Here is a 19127-nt window from a genome sequence, read left to right as displayed (position 1 = left end):
TGTGATGTGCAGTCCAGACTGGAGGGTAGGGGATGTCAGTGGTGGGTTTGAGGGTGATGCAAAGAGGTGTGTGTTGCAGGAGGTGGTGGTGGTGGGGGACTGTGGGTGATGTGAGGATGTCCCGGGGGTGGAAGGTGTGAAAAAGTCTGTGGTGAAAGCCAGCGGAGGGGTGGGGGGAGATGGTGACGGGTGTGGTGTGGGGCAGAGGGTGGTGGGGGGAGGTGGGGGGTTGTTGCTCTGAGAAGCAGTAGAGGCAGTGGAGGCAGTGGAGGGTCCGCTGGGGGTGGGGGGGTTGTTGTTGAACCTATTGAAGAACGTGTTCAGCTCGTTCGCACGTCGTTCATCCCCCGTTGCTCCCTCACCTCTCCTCTGGAAGCCGGTGATCTCCTTCATCCCACTCCAGACGTCTCTGCTATTGTTGTCCTCCAGTTTGTGCTCCAGTTTTCTTCTGTAGTTGTCCTTGCTCTCCCTGATGCTGCGCTTTAGCTCCCTTTGTACCCGTTTGAGTTCTGCTCTGTCCCGTGATCTAAAGGCTCTCTTCTTCTCGTTGAGAAGGGCCTTCAGGTCGCTTGTTACCCACGGTTTGTTATTTGGGTAACAGCGGACCTCTTTAGTGGGGATGGTGTTGTCTATGCAGAACCCAATGTACTCAGAGACACAGTCAGTCATGCCATCAATGTCCTCACCATGTGGCTCATACAGAGCATCCCAGTCTGTGGCCTCCAGCGCTCCACGCAGTGTTTCCATGGCCTCAGGAGTCCATTTCCTCACTGTCCTCACTTTGACTGGGTGCCGCTGAACCACAGGCTTGTATGATGGGGAGAGCAGGACTAGGTTGTGGTCTGATCTGCCCAGTGGTGGCAGGGCAGTGGAGCTGTATGCATCCTTAACATTTGCATACAGCAGGTCCAAAGTCTTATTGTCACGGGTGGCACATTTTACAAACTGGAAGAATGTTGGGAGTGTGGATGAGAGGGAAGCATGGTTAAAGTCACCTGTGATGACGATGAAGGCCCCGGGGTGTTGTGTTTGTAATCCTGCAGTTACAGTGTGGATGACGTCACACGCTGCTGCTGCGTTCCCAGATGGAGGAATATAAACAGTGATGGCGAAAACACTGGTAAACTCCCTCGGCAAATAATATGGACGAAGTCCGACTGCGACGAGCTCGATGTCCGGGTTGCATACACGCTGTTTGACGGTGACGTACCCGGGGTGACACCACCTGTTGTTCACGAGCACGGCGAGACCCCCTCCTTTCTTCTTGCCGGTCGCGGTGGTGTCTCTGTCGGCTCGAACCGTCTGGAAGCCGGGAATGGTGACGTTGGAGTCCGGTATCTGCTCGTGCAGCCACGTTTCCGTGAGACACACAATACTGGACTCCCTGTACTCCCTCTGCGTTCTGATGAGCGCTTCCAGTTCGTCCACTTTATTTGCCAGCGACCTCACGTTTCCAGTGATAACTGCAGGGATGAAGGGCTTAAACTTCCTCTTCGCCATCCTCCGTTTAAGCCCCGCTCTACAGCCCCGCCGTCTCTTCTTTAGTTCCTCCGGGATGGTGGGTCTCTCTCCGGCCAAGAGGGGGGTGTGCCTCAGGGCCATCAGCTGGTCGCGGGTGTAAACAATGCCGGCGTGTGTTGCCGGCATGCTTCCAGTGATCCGAAGAGACCGAAGTGCGGTTAAAAGTGATAAAAAGTGTCCAATCGGTTGCAAAAGCATCTCGTCTTTGTGCGGCACGAAGATGCACAGAGCAGTGCAAAAATAAATATAAAAAACAAACAGCAAACGTAATAAAAACACAAAAGACCGACAGTAATACACGGAGCAGCTACGACAGGCACCCGTTAGTACGGCGCCATCTGTGGCCAGTTGTGCTGTAGTTCTTAGGCAGGCTCTCGCGTCGCTGCCTTTGGAAGGTTTTAGCGGTCTGCTCCAGGCAGGCCTGCTGGAAGTTGAGGAGCTTGTGGATGGAGGAAGTCTCCCTGGCTGGGAGAGCAGGGCCAGACCCTACTCCTCCAGGAGAGGTCGGCAGGGGAAGAGGCCGATGAGAGAAGGGCGACGAGTGAAGAGGAATGAGAAACTAGCAGAGGGGAAACTCGGCTAAATTGGCCTGATGACCTCATGGGTCATGGGGTACACAGTGACCAATAATGGTTGAGAGTTGTCTCCAGGAGCAGTTTTACCACCTATGTGTGAAGATGAAGAACCCTGGGAGACTGAGTTCTGGAAGCTCTCCTTTGTCTCCAGACCAAAGGAAACGTGGTCAGGCTTTTGACTACACATGTAGGCCCAACTATGGTTCACAGATACCAGGTACCAACAGGTATTATTCTACAACTCTAAATATGTCTAACAAGCATCTTACTCATGCATTCAAAAGCAAAATATCCTGTCAGAAATATACTATACTCACACCACTTCCCTATTTAATGTATTGAAAACGGACTCAAATAGACTCATGCTAACCACTCTTATCCAACATCCATTATTCTTAATAAGGATGAAAGCAAAGACATCTGGTCAGTAAATATTTAGGGTATGTGCAATACATTTGAAATACAGGTTACATCCAAGATTGACACACATTAACATAGTAATTCAGTAATACAGTAATAATTACAATACTTCTCGTTAAGTTATAAATCACAAAATCTTGTGTCACAATGAAAAATGGTCAGCATTTATATAGTGCCCTCTTGCCCTGAAGAAAACTCAAAAAGCTTTACGGTACAGTTTTACATCATCCATTCACACACACACACATTCATACAGTGTATCTCTTTCTCTATGAGAAGGGGAAACTTATCAGAGTTCCCAGACATTTTTTGGTTTGTTGATATTAAGTCAGAAAAGGATTACCAAATGATGACATTATCAATTGACTGGTCCATGTCATTTGTGTTGCCAGTAACAGAAGAAGAGGGAGTAGAGCAGGGAGGGGTGGTGTTAGAGGGGGTTGAGGGAGAAGGTGACTTGCAGACTTGAGCATAAAGGTGGGCAAAAGGGTCATGTATGTTTTCAGTATTACGGAAGACCTTCTCCTTCTCATTCAAAGGCTCAGTATAGATGGGTTCATCATCTGTAAAACACTTTGTTTTTTCTTTGCTGTTGATGATGAGATGTTTACTCTGGACTGGACTGACTCTGTCGAAAACCTCTGAGTAGACTGAATCTGGGTTATCCATGTCAAAGCAAGGATGTGACATTGAGGAGCTAGGAAGGGGAGCAACAGTTGCTCTTGAAGTGGGGGGTTTGAGTGGAAGAACAATTGCAGGGTCCACATACAGAGCCAAGGAAAGTTGTGGTTTTGATACAAACTGGTTGTATTCTGTTGGGTCAGCATATATAGGGTCTAATTGGCCACTGTGATGACCTCCAAAGGGGCTGTCATTTGTGGGAACCAATGGCAGAGGCATGAGGGTTTTAGGAGCTGGCTGGGCTGATACACATTCTGAATGTGGAACCAGTTCTCCTTGAATATGAGCACTCTCTTCTGGAGCTGCACATTTCCCCTCCTCTGTCCTCAGGTCCCTCTCCACAATATCAGCCATACCGGTCGTATCAGGTATTTTGTGGAGAGGGGAATTGGTCTGTTTGGTTGTTGTGATAACTCTCTTACCCTCTTGATTTTGGTAACCTGTTGTAATAGCTAAAGTCTTTCGTTTGATGGTGCTCTGGATCAGGAAAAATATTTTCTCAGCCTGCGGTGTCTCAAAGGTGAATGTTCCAGGACCAGAGTCACAGCGTCTGCCTGCTTCAATGGTTAAAGCCAGCTGGTGGGAGAAGACACAGAAGAACATAAAGCATGTTCTGACCAGCAGCACTTCAAAAAGAAATACAATGAAACAGTCTGTTAATAATCCTTGTAATCAGTAAATGGATACATTATGATTGTCAATGATACCTTAACTTTTCCATATCGTCTCAGCAGTTCATAAGGCCACTCCCTGACAAGTTTCTTCATCTGTGTTTCTCTCAGCTGCAGAGACTCCTGTCCCACGTGCAGCCAGTGGAACCCCTGTAGACCACCACGTGTTGCTGCATCTGTCCTCTGAACTAGAACCCAGAATTCTGCAAAGCAGGAGAATTTTCTCTGTTATCACTATGCACATAAAATAAGTAAGTCTAGAACTTGTGGGAATTCTTTTTCTGTGCTTTTATTAAATGCAGAAGGCATTTGTTTTCTGAAGCATTATTTGTTAGAAATATGCAGTGTATTTGTTTATCCAAAACCACGCCGTGTGTGCAAGTGAATCATAGGGAATTTGTAAAACTTGTTTAGTTTGTTTAAGTTCTGGCAGGAAATTAGCTCCATACAGTTAATCAAATGGTGGGAAAAAAAGAAAGGAAAATCAATGAGGTAGAAGATTCACCTTCATCTGATGAGGCATACATCTGGTTCTCCTCCAAATGAAGCTGATTTGAGCCTGAGCGACCTCCTCCCTGAGAGAATATAATGCATGGACACCAGGCATTGTATAAAAACTGATATTACAAATATACTAGAATATGGAAGTGTCTCAGAAATAATAATAAAGCAATTCAGTAGTTAACAACCAATTAGGGAAAATATGCATTATTGTATATAGTTAATTTATGACTCTATTATTAAATACATTAAATTAGAAAGTAATTCCTTATTTTAGATTTTAAAATTCCATTATTTATTTATGAACTCGTTGAATTTGTTTAAAATAATTAAATAACTGACTGCATTTTTAAAAACATAGATCTATTCTTTTATTGAATTATTACATTTTGTATTCTATTTCAATGACAGTTATTTATCAACATCATCATTATTATTGTTATTATTATATTAACTGGTGCTGCTATCATTAACATATATAATTATCACTCTTATTATTCTCATTATAACAACCAGTCATACAGAGCTGAAACATAACGCACACAACTGTTCCTGGTGTCTCCCGCTCCCCCCTCTTTGCCACCTACCTCTCCTCTGTTACCCATTTTTCTGCTGGATGGCCACCTACATTGAGTATGGTTCTGCTCAAGGTTTCTTCCAGTTAATGTGGGAGTTTTTGCTCTTCACAGTAGCCAAGGTGCATGTTCATTGCGGGAACTGTTGGGTATCTCTACAATTTATAAGGTCTCAACCTTACTGTGCCTTAAGATAATGTATATTGTGATTTGGTGCTATGATCATATCATTTAATTTAATTTGTGGTCCAAAGATTAAGGTTAGATTAAGGTTTAAGACACTTGTCACAATGTGACAATGTAACAAAAACATTTCTGTTCCATCTCACCTGAAACATGCTGTGACACAGTTTTTTGACCCAGTCCACACAGTCGTCCTTCAGTGCAGCAAACACCAATGTTCTGTCTTGTGTTTCCACACAAAATGCAGACATATTCTCCTGCAAGCAGCAAAAATAGGATCTTGTAGTATTTATTTAACCATTATTGCGACATGGAAAGATTGCAAACAGACTATAAATATGTAAAGATTATGACCTCACCATGGGGCAGGCCTCAGCGTTTGGAGGCAGTCTGAGGACACTGATCAGCTTGGACAGTTGGAGCACCTTCAGGTTTTTCTCCCAAAGAGGCTGGTGGTGTCTTCTGACTGCACTGCCATAATCAACTTCTGCACCACCAGGGGATAAATGACAGACACACAGAGACAGGTCTATCCAGTTCAAATACAAACCCATACAGACTTACCTAAAGCAATACAATCCTTTGTAACAACCTCATTTCCAGCAGAGAAAATATCATCCAAGAATACTCAAACCCACCCTTGAATCTTTCAATAGAAATTCAGGCAGCAATTTTGGATTACAGATGGATTAATGTGTGTGAAGGGCAAGGACGAAAATATCGATAAAGAATGGCTCTGTTGGGCTTGTCTGTGAGGATATGCTGTGGACTCGGCGGATGGATAGTCGGTGTGGGGGTTCTGTCTCAGGCACATTTCTGCCCTAGCTGGTGTTGGACCAGATTTGAATTGGGCTGAGTTGATTTTGGGCTTGGCGGATATTGTTGAGGTTGTTGCGGATGTAGGAATGATATGCTTGTGATGACCAGTGGTCAAGGACCTCTAAGGTTAAGTCAACTGCAGGGGATATACAGTATAGCCTGAACGAAGAGAGCAGATGCCAGAGGCTGAGAAGGTCTGAGGTAAGTGGCAAGCGTTTAGCAGTGAGAATGCATTCCTGTTTCCACAGGCCTTTGATCAACATTGTCACTTGGGAATGAGAAATGGAAAGTTAATTGTTGACAGTGGCCAAGTTGACAAAGTTGATTCTGGCCAGATAGGTAGACCTGATGTTTTGAATAGAATATAGTGTGAGTGATAAAACTGCATATAGACATGGCACCTAGAGAGGGGGCAAGGCTGTTAAGGATGGCTTCTTGGGAGACATGAATGAGGATTTTCACTCTCACAGTCTGAATTTCAGAAATGAGATTCAATACAATGAATCAGCAATGTTGTTATGAAACTCAGCATAAGTTCAGTCAGGAAGACTAGCCCCACTCAATCAATCTGAAATCGCTCAGTGTCTCTATTAATCAGCGGATTATGGGCATTTCTAAATGGCCAATCAGATTCTGCCTCAGTCTCTTTCAGTCAATCATGCGGCTGCTGTCAAACTTTAAATCACTTCTCCTTTCTTCGTCAGTCATCATTTAGTGATGCACATAAGGCAAATCTTTCGCTCACCTTGCTTATTTTCACATCGTTTTTACTTGATGTTGGAGTCTGACAATGATTATCCCCAGGAGATTTCGGACCCAGCATCGATATCCTCCAAGAGTCCACCTTCAATCCATCTGGTGGTCGGTGCAGGAGCCTTCACCGAGTGAACACAACAAATCTCCCAGACAAGGCTGATTTACTCATTGCTCAGCTGCAACATCAGTGCATTATGCCAGTTCCAGGCCTGCCAGCAGTTCAAGCAACTGTTCATCGATTCTACCTGATCACCGATCGAGCATGATCCAGCCACTCCAGCTGGCCCCCCCACTGCGTCTGTTTGTAGCGGCAAACGACCAACAAAGCGGCTTCTTCCAACAAAAGATAAGTGACATATCGTCCCTCTCCAGTGCTCCTGCATCCACTTCAGCTTCAGATAATATTCTGACAACCACCACACAGTCCCTGGTCCTCACCATGCAGAACATCAACACTCGGCAATCTTAATCTGAGATGCGAAAGAAACATATTTCATCAGTATAACAAAGCCTTTTCCAGCAAAGAATTACACACAATTATCACAGAGGCTCTCAAATTCTTTCGTGTAATTCCTGCGGCAGGTCACACATCTCTATCCCTCAGTGATATTTCACGTCTCAAACCGATCCCCTCTCTGTTTCCTCAGCACACTGACAGGCTGCCAGGTGCATCAATTCAACAACTTTCCAATTTGAAATCTTTTGAATCCAAAAGCGGCTACATACCAACTGCCATTTTCTTAAAATTTTGCTGCATCCGCAACGTTCATACCAGTCACTTTGTCAGTCTGCTGGATGATTTCCTCCTAATAGATTACCCTCAGCTCAGGTGCATCCCTCTCCAAATTAAACTCTTTCAATACCTTGTTGTCCTTCTGTCAGATGAAAAAAATCATCACAAAATCCTCCATGCAGTTAAAACATTACAAAGCAGCATCTGGTCTCCTCCTCAGCACATTTTCTTCTCAATGCAAGTCATCCCTCATGGCGCTCCTTCATTTCCTGTGTATTGGACATGACAACCAACATTTCCGGTACCATCTGCATGATCACTGGAGTGACGTCACTTTCTTCTACAAAGAGCTGGTGCATCCCTCCGATTCTGATTTTTCAAGGACAGTGGCTCGCAAGCTGCTGGCCCCTCCTTCCCAAATTGTAACTCACTCTGTTCAAGATCAATCCCATTGCATATCACTATATGTCTGGGGCCAGTACCAGAAATACAAACACTCTCTGTCCTTTGCAACAACCAAGCTGTAGTCAATATCATTAATAAAAAGCACTCATCATGTGTGGGCATAATGCCGTTCATGAGAAGCATCATGTGGTCAGGGTCGTTCACAACATTATTACAGCATCTCACGTGCCCGGGCATTACAACACAAGCGGATTCCCTCCCCCACTTCAATTTCCACACATTTCAATGCATCTGTCCAGTTCGACCCTACTTCCTCCTTTCCATGTTTTGGCACTGATTAAATATTTGAATCGGTAAACACAGTCTGTGCCTTCTTTTGTTATTGTATGGATGTCTGGCACTTTAAAACTCACACTTTCATGGACTAGTAGCAGGGATTCAGTTTAACACAAGATGTTATAACCCTACTGTAGAGCGACTATCAAATTCGCTACAGTATAGTCGCCAAGAGGCTAAGTAGGGGAAAACTTTACCTGCCGGACGCACTTGCTGTTCAATAAGACTTCAATCCAAAAGACTTCTGGTTTGTGTACATTTATTTAGTGCTAGAAACAAGCAGTGAAATGTTCCCATTCTCCAATAAATATCAAGTCAGTGCATTTGGTTGATATTATGTGGTCAGCAAAGTAGGACTTCCCCCCTCACCCTCTCGTTCCTTCATTCACCCGGTGAGGAACAGCTGATTTTACTACTACCTGCTGACGTACCACTACCACGTAACTCAGATCCCCGTATGTGACCATAGCAACAAATTTAACATTACAAACAATACTAGCTGGCTCCTAAACCTACTTTACCAGTTTATATTCCAATCCGGCAGTCAAATTATCATTAAAAGGTATCTATCAGGTTCCTCCTGCTCTTCCAGACCACAGACAGTGGTCTCTCCTTTACGGGATGCTTTCAGTTCTCAGAAATAGCATCCCCTCCCACAATGCAGTATTCTTATTGGCTTATGGATTTGTTCTGCCTTCACCTCCAAAATTCGCCCCAACATTAACACTGTCCTTTCAGATCAAAGATTTCTGAAACCCTGATATCCCTGATAACCCTGATAAATTATGAATATAACTGGTGGTGGCTTGCTATATTATACGCTCACTGGCTATGGTCGTGCTAGTAATATAAGCAACTTTTCCATCTTAAAAAATGCACTCAGATCTTCACTTTGGTTATTTTCCACACTGGTTGCATACAAGGTCTTCATGGACCCATGGTCTTCAGACCCCATATGGTCTTCACAACATATGCATTTTGCACTGTATTTTCCTTTCAGTCATCTGACCTATAAGTATGGGTGCCAATGCATTGCATGGGGCAAAGCCCTATATTATTATTGCTCGGGCTTATTATTCTTCCGCTTCTGTACATTTTCGTGCCGCTTTTTTTTTTCCAGCCACTTTTTTTGTGTTTAAACACTTCTCCTAGCCACAAACGGAGTCCAACAGACATGATTTTTACATCTGGTGAAACTAGAGTTTGTTTCCTACGCACACGTCACTCTGACATCTCTTGGTGCGGTAGTTAAGGCTGAGTCAATTTACCGAGAAAAGTTTTCCGGTCTCATTTCTCCATTGACTCCCATGTTAATTTTTGAAAAAAAAGTCAGAAATTAGAAAAACAGAAAAAAAATTCTGACTAGCTCCCACGGTCTCATTTCTGAACTCACCCCAATAAAAATATATATCTATATATATATCTATATATTTAAACAGATCTGTACATTCGGGGGAGGTCTTGGGATTCTCATGGTGTTTTCATTTCACAGATAGGACTTATAGTGTTTGAGTTACAAGCATTTGTTTGAAGACTGGTGCTAGAGCAGCACACTCTGGCTTTCCCATTGACTCCAATGTAAATCTCAAAAATTATTCCTGATGAGAAAACTAAATTTCTAAATCGCTCTCACGGTCTCATTTCTTATCTCTTAAGAAATGAATAAAAACATATGTGGACGTCGGCCAAAGTCTTGGGATTCTCACAATGTGTTTATTTCTCAGATAGGCGTTATAGATTTTGAGTTAGAAGCATTTGATGAGGGGTGGTCTGAAGCTTGTTCGGCTCTCTAAAATGAGGGGACAACAGGTGTTTCTCATCAGATCAGTGAGTATCCATGGCAACCCCATAGCCTAGTGGTTAAGGCACTTGCATCATGTGACGTAAGTCTGGGTTCAAGACCGGGTGAGGGTGGGACATTTTGCTTCATTTTTGAAAATTTAAATAAAAGTAAAAATAAGATGCTGGATTTTCAAAATAAAACCCCCAAATAGTTACAGAATGTTCCCAAGAAGCCTAAGAGATGCTGGATTTTCAAAATAAAATCCCAAGATAGCTAAGGGATGTGTAAAAAAGGCTGGACTTTAAAATAAAATAAAAGTCCTGGATGATGATAAGACCATACCAGGAAGCCCAAAGGAGTCTGGATTTTCAAAAAAATATCCACAAATAGTTATAGGATGTTCCCAGGAAGCCTGAATTTTAAAAATTAAATGCCATGGATGGTGATAAGACATTACAACACAGTTTCTCTCTGTCTCTCTGAAATTGGTACAGTCTGTCTCTCTTTCACCAACCTGGATCATGTTATCAAAATGCAGCTTTTATACATGTCATTCTCTCTCACTGTCTCACTCTCTGTCTCAGGATCTCTCTCCTTACTCTTGAACTGGTACAGTTTCTCACTCTTTCTCTTTGACCAAGCTGGATGTCATTTTTTGTCTGTCCTTCCTCTTAAATAAAATGTCTCTCTGTGCGGAGGAGCGGTGTCCAAAAGGCACCCATTCAAAATGTCTCGGAGGGAGAGATTTTCTAGTTTCTTTTGGTATTTTATATAATTTGGTCTTTGGGCCTTCATTTTTGTTTGGTTTATTTACATTTGGTCCCTTGCTGACCTTTTATTACATTCTACATTCAATGTGCACTTTATCACTCTATGGTTTGGTTGTGATAGTAATATAAGCAACTTTTCCATTTTCAATATGAACTTTCTTCAAACCTTAACATTCGGTCGCTCCCCACACTCATTGCATACATGGTCTGTGACTTTGCATACGATCTTCATGATGTATGCATTAAATTTACAGGAACTTTCTTTTCTCTAATTTCTGTTGGTCAAGCTGACTTTAATTTCTGTTTGGTCACTGTACCATTTTATAATTTCTGTTGGCATTATATATATAATTTGATCTTTGGATCTTAATTTTTGTTAGGTCAATTGACTTTTTTTTTTAAGTTTGGTCCTTTGCTGACCCTTTATTAAGTTCTACATTTAGATCTCCACCATATGTCTCCCAGTACTGCCTAGAAGTTTTTTACATCTTAACAGGCAGAACCAGGAGGATGTTACGGTGTTAGACCACATTACAAAGTGTGGGGATGACAACACTGTTACCGCAGCATATCAACATTTTATTTATTGTCAACATGGCTCGGGAACCCATCTTGTCATCCCCAGCTGCTGTACTTGTCCCTCTGAAGACTTCATACAGTACCACAATTATTCATACACCTGCATATAGGTGTATAAGGATATAATTAGGGTTATTATTATTACTTCTGTTGTATCTTTTTTAATGTAATTGTTTTTCTATAACTATTTTCACACATTTGCTTTGAAACTGTAATAAATATATTCATATTTCCCACTATAACAATTTATTCAATTGGGTTTACATTTCAATGAAAAGTGCAATAATAAAAGGGACATTAAACAGATATGCTATATTTATTTTGTATATATATATTATATATATGTTATATATTATATACATAAACTGATTTTTTACACAGGTTGGTGTTTCTGAAAGGCACCATGATTCAGCTTTGCTAATCAAGGACGACTGCTGACCTCCTGTCTGGATCAGTCCTGTTGAAAACAGTTACAATACTTATTAATAAAAATGAATAAGATCAATAATCAAATCTTTTGTGCGTATTTATAAGAACGCATATTTTTATTTTTAAATAAATTGTATAGTCTCCTGAAGCTTAAAGTTTTCAACCATTGAATATCTGATAAACAACTTTGAACATTGACTGTGCATGTGAGTAATCAATTGCAGATGCAAGCTGTGAAAACAAACAAATAATATTATAATACTAAAGCATTTCAAACTTTGTTTAAATGGATATGGTAAAACGGCAGCCAGAAAGGAGAGGAAATAACCACGAATGGAAGAACAACACTTTTTGTTAATAAGACATTAGGGATCAATGTTCAATTCATTGACTTGCCTGTGTTCCAGTACAAACTCCATTGCTAAACACAGCTGAATCCAAAACTTCTTTCATTGAAGTTATCAGGGTCATAAAGCTGTAAAAGAACAGTAAGAAAATAAGTGATACATGACACAGTGGTCTTCTCCTGTAATAAATTATTTTACATCCTGAGGTGATGGGAAGTTCACTAAACCAAATAAATACATCTTGTCACGCCGCAGTAAAGGTCAAGTTAAGTTTTTGTCCTGTCTCCATGTTTGTATTGTGACTTCCTGTTTTATTTTGAAAAGTAACTCTCCTCTCGTTTCAGGTCACTTGCCCTTCCTCATGTGCCTCGGTCTGATTGTCTTCCACGATCCTGATTATACTCACCTGTTTCCCATTACCTCCATGTGTGCTTATAGTCTGCGTCTCCCCTTTGTCCTGTGCCAGTGTGTCTTGTACGATCGTCAAGTGCCACCAGCCTTTTGCCTTGTCACAGAAAGATATTCATAGTCACAGTCGGTTGCCTCGCGAAGAGTGTTTTTTGATGGCTTTTGCCTTATAGTTTTGATAGCTCTTTTAGTTAGTGTAGTTAGTTTATCTTTAGATGTTGTCCCTCTTCAGAGGAGATTTTTGTTTTTTAGATTAGAATTGTTGTCCCGCATTGTAGGAGTTTTATTTTTAGTTAATGTTCATAGCGTTTCCCTCTCAGGAAAAGATTTATTTTGTCATCCTTTTTCATAGCTTTTTCCCTCTTCGGAGCGGTTTTCTGTTAATTGTTGTTTGTTTCTTATCCCTTCACGGAAGGTAGGATTTTTCAGTTGTAAGTTTTGTAATCATTCCCTCTTTTTGAGGCACCCTCTGTAAGCCAGTCTTTTTGTATTGTTTTGGGTTAAATAAAGACCTGATCATTGTCAACATTCTCCTAAACTCTGCGACCGAGTCCTACCTCCAAGTCTCCCTCGTGTCACATCTAGGATGACGCAACAAGTACTACAATGATCTTCGGCAGGCGTAATTCACAATATGAATCTATTTGTAACAATGTAAAAGTTACAATAACAGTATCAGTTTGAATATAAAAAAACCCCGAAACAATTGAACAACAGATAAAATTTATATTGATGTTGTAAATTACCTGTTCAACAGAAAACCGGGAGACTTCAGTGTCAGAAACTCTTTGCCTCTCAGTAGTTTTCCATCCTGGAGAAAACGAGGTGTTTGTCCCCGGTTCTGTCTCAGGTCCTGTTTAATGACACCTCTTTAACTTTCACTTTCACTTCTCAGATGAAGTCTGTGCCGTTCATTTTGTGTGTCGGGAGTATTTTCCTCCATTCCATGTCTTTTCTGTTCGCAAACTTCTTACAGACCTTTCATAACAACCTCCCGGTGCCACTTCTTCTTCTATGTTTTTTTATGGACGTGGTTCTTCATGCAGCTTCTTCAGTAAACAAATGCACACTCACAGTCTGTGTCCACACTCCAGACCAGCTGGTGGTAATGCACCAAACTGTTCTTGGCCTACCACCAAAAAGCCAGAAGAATTGGCACTAAAGATATGCAAGACGTCGCCTCAGACCGGTTTCTCCTTTTAGGGGATCTGTAGTAATATGGCGATCCAACATGGCGATGCTGTGACTGGGTGCGACCCGTTTCAATGGAGATATTAAAAATGTATAAGGCTTATTCTATTGAAATACAAATGCTATGGTTTTTATTTTAGGCTCACTAATTAGTTAATTAGTTAATTAATTTTACTTTGCTGACCTTTTGTAATGTTCTACATTTTACTCTCCATATCACTCATGCACCTTATATTCTGTTTGCAAACACTTTTATTTGGTTCTCTGCTCACCTCAATTTCTTTCAATTATTTGAATCTTCCTGCTTGAAGTGGTAACCGGAGATGTGGGTTGCCCTGAGGATAAACTGTTGTTGGGCTGAGACCAATGTGTCTGCGCAGGAATTGCGGTGAGTATGAACTTTCTGGACCTTTCATGCACTCAAAGAACAGCAGCTATGACTATGGGATAGATCTCATAAAGTGCAGATGAAGAACAGCTGGAGTCTGAATGGAGAGATTAAAGCTCTGGGGATAATACGGGTAGAAGGATTTTGAGTCCAGGCTGATGCACAAGAACTCTTATGGGTTAACTGGTGTGCTGAGGTGCTATTCTAGTCAGTCTGCTGGTGTGGTTGGATTGTGAAGGCAGGTGTTACGGACATGGGGGCCTCCGCAGAAGGAGCACACATGCAGGAGGAAGCTGTTAGAAAGCGTGCAGCCCAAGTTGTTGAACTTATTGCACACCATCCTGCACTGCGTGATCACACGAGTTTCTGTGAGAAGTCCCTGGATCACCACTGTGAAATTGTTTCCTACAAACGGTCAGGTCACGCGGCAACAACCATGACTGACCGATTAAGCCTATGCGGAAGTACAAAAAACTGGAGTTCACAACTGTAAAGGGGCTGAATTTTTTCTAACTAGTTCATTGAGGGGTTTGAAATTATGCATAATTATCAATTGATTAACAGGTGATGTCATCGTTAGTTCATCACTGTCACCTGAGCAAACCGGCTAATCCCAGTCACTGAACATGACGTGGTCGAGTCTGTTGAGAAGTTTTCAGTCACATATCGGATGGATAATATGGTTTGTTGTTCAGCTGATTTTCCTGACAGAGAAGTCAAAGAAGTCTGTGCTCCAGTTTCTGTGGTAAGTAAAATACAGTATTTTATGTTAAGCTCCACCACATTAGTTATCTAATGTTATCATTGTGGTAATGTTAACATTGATGCTACACTTGACTGTGTAAGTTAATGTGAGTATTAATGTCATATTTGCAAAGGAAATTTTAACTGTCTGCTATATCTTGTATGTAATGCCTTTCTACTCCATGAACTTTCCTTTACCTTTTGTGCACGAAACTTCCTTGACCTTGTAAGAAACAAAGATGCTGATGTGACCAACAGAACTGGCTCTGATGGGACTTACTGATTGCTTTAATGGAATCATTGTTCAAATTGTTTCCTCTGTCTGACGATAGTTGTATGACGAGAATATTATAAATATCTGAAGGAGTGAACTCCTCTTTGTCAGACTTCTGCATCACATTGTGGTGTTGAGAACTCTATCCTATTCAGCTGAATATAGACTCTGATATATTCTCAAAGATTCTCAATTATATTCTTAGATATACTCTTATTATTTTTGTTACATTCTCTGTTGTATTTCCTGCTTGAATAAATTCACAAAAGACAATTTGATCTAAGAATTATTATTTAAAATTTCTCACCAAGAATTTCCACCACAATATTCAATTACTGTTTCACAAATAATGTTCCGGTGCTGCAGGGTGAAATTGGTTTAGCTGGAGTTTGTTCTTGTGGCTGTATGGTATCATAATGTTTAATTTAAATAGTTTGAAAATATTACCAAAACAAACATAGATTATTGTACTGCAGATAAAGATTTACTGTAATGACAACTAAAACGTGAATATTTAACGACACATCTTTATTTTAAGAACAGCTGATAGCGCACACTCTTTTGTCGTTATTATTATACCTTAAACATGGTACCATTAAATGGTGATCTTTTGGGCATTCAATAAATATGGATATCAGAGAAACTACTAAATATTAATATAAAACTATAAATATTAAATAATAACTTTAATTGATTAAAGCTACCTTGGGGCACCACCCTTCAAAGGAAGGGAAAAGATAGCAAATTTATTGATTAAGTCTCATGAAAGTACCAACTACAAATTTGGAACTCTGATTAATAATTAAATTAATTACGACGTCACCAGTTAGCAGTTGAAGGATATAGAGTTCTTGACAGTTTAGAGGTTGGCAAAATTCACACTTATGCAACATTAATAAAGACAGCATGTGCATTTATGAAAAACATTCATTATGAAAATAATAAAGTTGTATAATAATGTGTAAACACACAAACTAACTAAATGCGTTCTTACTATATACAGTTGTGCACGTATGTGTGTGTGTGTGTGAGTGACTGAGTGAGTGAATGAGCGTGCTTTCAAAATGGCGAGTGGCCACGATGAAACAAAAGAGCACATGGAAAGGTTAAACCATGTGGTTGATGTCACACATATGTCTTAAGTTTTGCACATATTATTTTCTTATTAATTTTTACTGCACATCTTATAGTCATATTTATTACTTTAGTCATGTTTCAAACAAATACTGCAATTTTACATCTTGTTTCTTTTGTCGTCTCTTGTATTTAGCCTTTTGTTCTTTACTCTTTGTCAAATCCCCTTGACCTGCTGCTGTGATACAATAATTTCCCAAATTGGGATCAATAAAGTACATCTATCTATCTATCTATTTAAATATTTGGTTTTCCAGGAAGTGATATGTAACAGTCTACACGTTTTGAGGAACTCCTATAAATAACTTTTTATTTATTTTAACTTTTTATTATACTTTTAAAAAAAAACATTTTGTGGGCGATGTAGTCAATTTTTAGTGGTTCTTCTAAGAGACAGACGAAAAGTGGAAGCAATGAAATGATAGCCTTCCATAAGCATTGTATTAGCAAAGTGCATTTATAAAATTAATTGGGATGGATCAAGAAGACTTGTTTCAATGGGTTCTCCAGTAGTTTACTCAGGAGGTGTAGAAAACACAGACAATAAAAAAAAATTCAGAGTAGCAGAGGCCAAGATATCTTGACTCTCGTGAAAAGCATGGGTTAATCCCCCAAAATCCTAACCCTAACCCTAACTCTTCCCACAACTCATTGATGTCTTTCTTTAGAGCTTCCCCTCCTTGATAAATCCTGCACCTTATAAACATTATTCCTTAATATGTGACAGGCTTTCTGTTACAACATGTCACCTGACATCATCTGACTGTGTGTTTATTACAACACTGAACTATAACCATGCATGGCAAAACCCTCCAATATAAGACTAACCTAGCAATAAAGTAAAACACCACACTAGGTACAAATCATTAGACACTGTAAGGTTGCTCTACCTCCGATATTCTGGATCTCCAGTCGACCCACTTCTCTACTGCTGGAGGGAAACAGAGACAACAACACTGGCTTCCAATTCTGAAAAGAAAGAGATAAATGGTTAATGACCGGTAATGACAGGAAAATCAGAAACTGGTTAGGACAGCTCAGGACGGTCTGACTTTGCAGTTTTACATATATTTTTTACACACATCACATATGGTAGTTCCATATACTTTTCTCCAGCTTTCCTTCATAAGACCCCCTTCAATTCCCACACACCTGCAATGTGCTCTCACTAAACCTTCTCTTTATGAAAGCAGTTTAAATCCTCTAAAATTTGATAAAAAGATGTAAACAGTACACACATCCAATCTATGTCATCCATATATACAGGTGCAGAGGAGAATCAGTATGAGAGAATGGAAAAGTAAGTTTTACAGTGCAGTTAAAAGTGATCAATAATGGACTCTTTGCAATTCAAACATGTCTATGCTAATTGCGGTTAAAATGTGTACTACAGTGCAGAAGCAGTAGCACACAGCATAGGTGCATACCACCTATTAGTACTGCACAGGAATGTGTTTTGTAGAAGCTCTGTTGTGTTTCAACATGTTCCCATGTCCAACATGTTAATCCCAAACTATGGCTCATGTCTCATTCCGTTAGCAAACAGTTGAAACTGAATAAAACTGGTTTTGAATGTCAGTTGCTGTTAGCTTGTCGGATAGTATATTATCTCTCCTTAACGTGACCTATTACTGTTTACTGCATGTAGCATCAGTTTTCTAACAGTATGCTAATGAAGTTGACATAATCATTTATTTTACAGCAGAATATATGATCATATATCCATACTCACTTTGCCAGTTTTGTATGGTTGGAGGTAAACCTTCCCTGTTTTGGTGTAGGTGTCCATCTGGGAAGCAAATGCACTGCCCTTTAGATTAGGAAACAGGTATATGCTTTTCTGTCTTTTTTTCCTCCTTTGGGTTGGGTCACGCCCACACAGACATTCTTGGAATATGATCCTTACCTGATACGCGTGTAGACACAGGTAGAAGCAGTCGTGATTGCAAAGAGAAGAGGGCAGAGTTCAGGACTAATTCAATACACTTTTCTGTAAATATCTACTAACAAATACATATACTTTATTTTATGTCTAAACAACAATAGTTACAGATAGAGAATTAATACATATAAATTCTGCAGCCTGCTATTGACAATAAAGATGAGCTTAAGGTCCATGTTTGTCATAGTAACACATATACCCAAATACAAATATAAGGATGGCTGGATATATTGTAATATAATTGATATTGTAATTCACATTTTGTGTTATATTTCAATGCTTTTTTAATGCTTATCTGCTCAACAATTGCTCAACAATTGCTGAGGAACAGAAATACATTGTACAGCATTTAAATTTTGCACACAGGCCCATAATAGATAAATAGCCTAAAGGAGTTGGTGATGCCATTCAATAAAACGTTTTCGTCTGTGGGCGTGTCCCTGGCATGGCTGTGAATTTCGATGTCTTGTCATGACACTTCAGGTAGCTGTAATGTCATATATTGGGGTTGCGATGATATGAAGATGATGAAGGAATCTCCGATGACACCGTCTTGAGTGTATAAAAAATGTTTATTACAAAAAAGTTCAGCATCAATACAAGCACTGCAGTCTGCTTGGAGAGAGATTCGGGGCCAATGTGAATCTCTTCTAAGGGGGCAACTTCAACTCCTCGTTTATATAGGAGGGTTGTTTTCGTTAATCTAAAGAAAACACATCTGGTTCTAGCTCTTCAAATCCTTCCAGTGACAGGGAGAGAAGGCACTAGCTCAAATTTAGTGTAACCCTTAAAACTGTGACCTAACGCCCTAACATATATTCAGACTTTATTCAAATTCCTCGAATTCGGGCCTCGAACCCAAAGATACATTTCTTTTATAGGGAGGACAACACATAGCATTTCAGACACCACATATTTCCCCCCTTCGAGACTACGCAGAGTCTCAAAAAACAAAAATGATA

General features: G+C 40.4%; 1 protein-coding gene and 1 long non-coding RNA gene across 3 annotated transcripts; both read right to left on the bottom strand.

Moving 5' to 3' along the window:
- Nucleotides 1–1861: 1861 nt before the first annotated feature.
- On the bottom strand, nucleotides 1862–18086 carry LOC109641361 (docking protein 3-like). Of its 2 annotated transcripts, XM_069529980.1 has the most exons (7): nucleotides 17956–18086; nucleotides 17114–17192; nucleotides 5487–5614; nucleotides 5274–5384; nucleotides 4374–4443; nucleotides 3905–4071; nucleotides 1862–3773 (listed from the first exon to the last, which is right to left on the bottom strand). In XM_069529980.1, the coding sequence occupies exons 1-7, from the start codon at nucleotides 18010–18012 to the stop codon at nucleotides 2856–2858; spliced, it is 1530 nt and encodes a 509-aa protein (XP_069386081.1). In that variant the 5' UTR covers nucleotides 18013–18086; the 3' UTR covers nucleotides 1862–2855. The 2 variants fall into 2 exon arrangements, with proteins under 2 accessions (XP_069386081.1, XP_069386083.1); XM_069529982.1 differs by lacking the exons at nucleotides 17114–17192; nucleotides 17956–18086 and adding an exon at nucleotides 6692–8851 and having other exon boundaries at nucleotides 1864–3773.
- LOC138411127 (uncharacterized) lies at nucleotides 11606–14452 on the bottom strand. Its single transcript, XR_011243784.1, has 3 exons — nucleotides 12491–14452; nucleotides 12134–12212; nucleotides 11606–11765 (listed from the first exon to the last, which is right to left on the bottom strand). It is a non-coding gene; the product is annotated as an uncharacterized lncRNA (long non-coding RNA).
- Nucleotides 18087–19127: the final 1041 nt, after the last annotated feature.

This window comes from Paralichthys olivaceus, chromosome 8 (genome assembly GCF_024713975.1).
Source record: "Paralichthys olivaceus isolate ysfri-2021 chromosome 8, ASM2471397v2, whole genome shotgun sequence".
In the NCBI taxonomy this organism is placed as follows: Eukaryota; Metazoa; Chordata; class Actinopteri; order Pleuronectiformes; family Paralichthyidae; genus Paralichthys; species Paralichthys olivaceus.
Note: the sequence above shows the minus strand (reverse complement) of the source record. Positions and strands in the feature narration are given on the sequence as shown.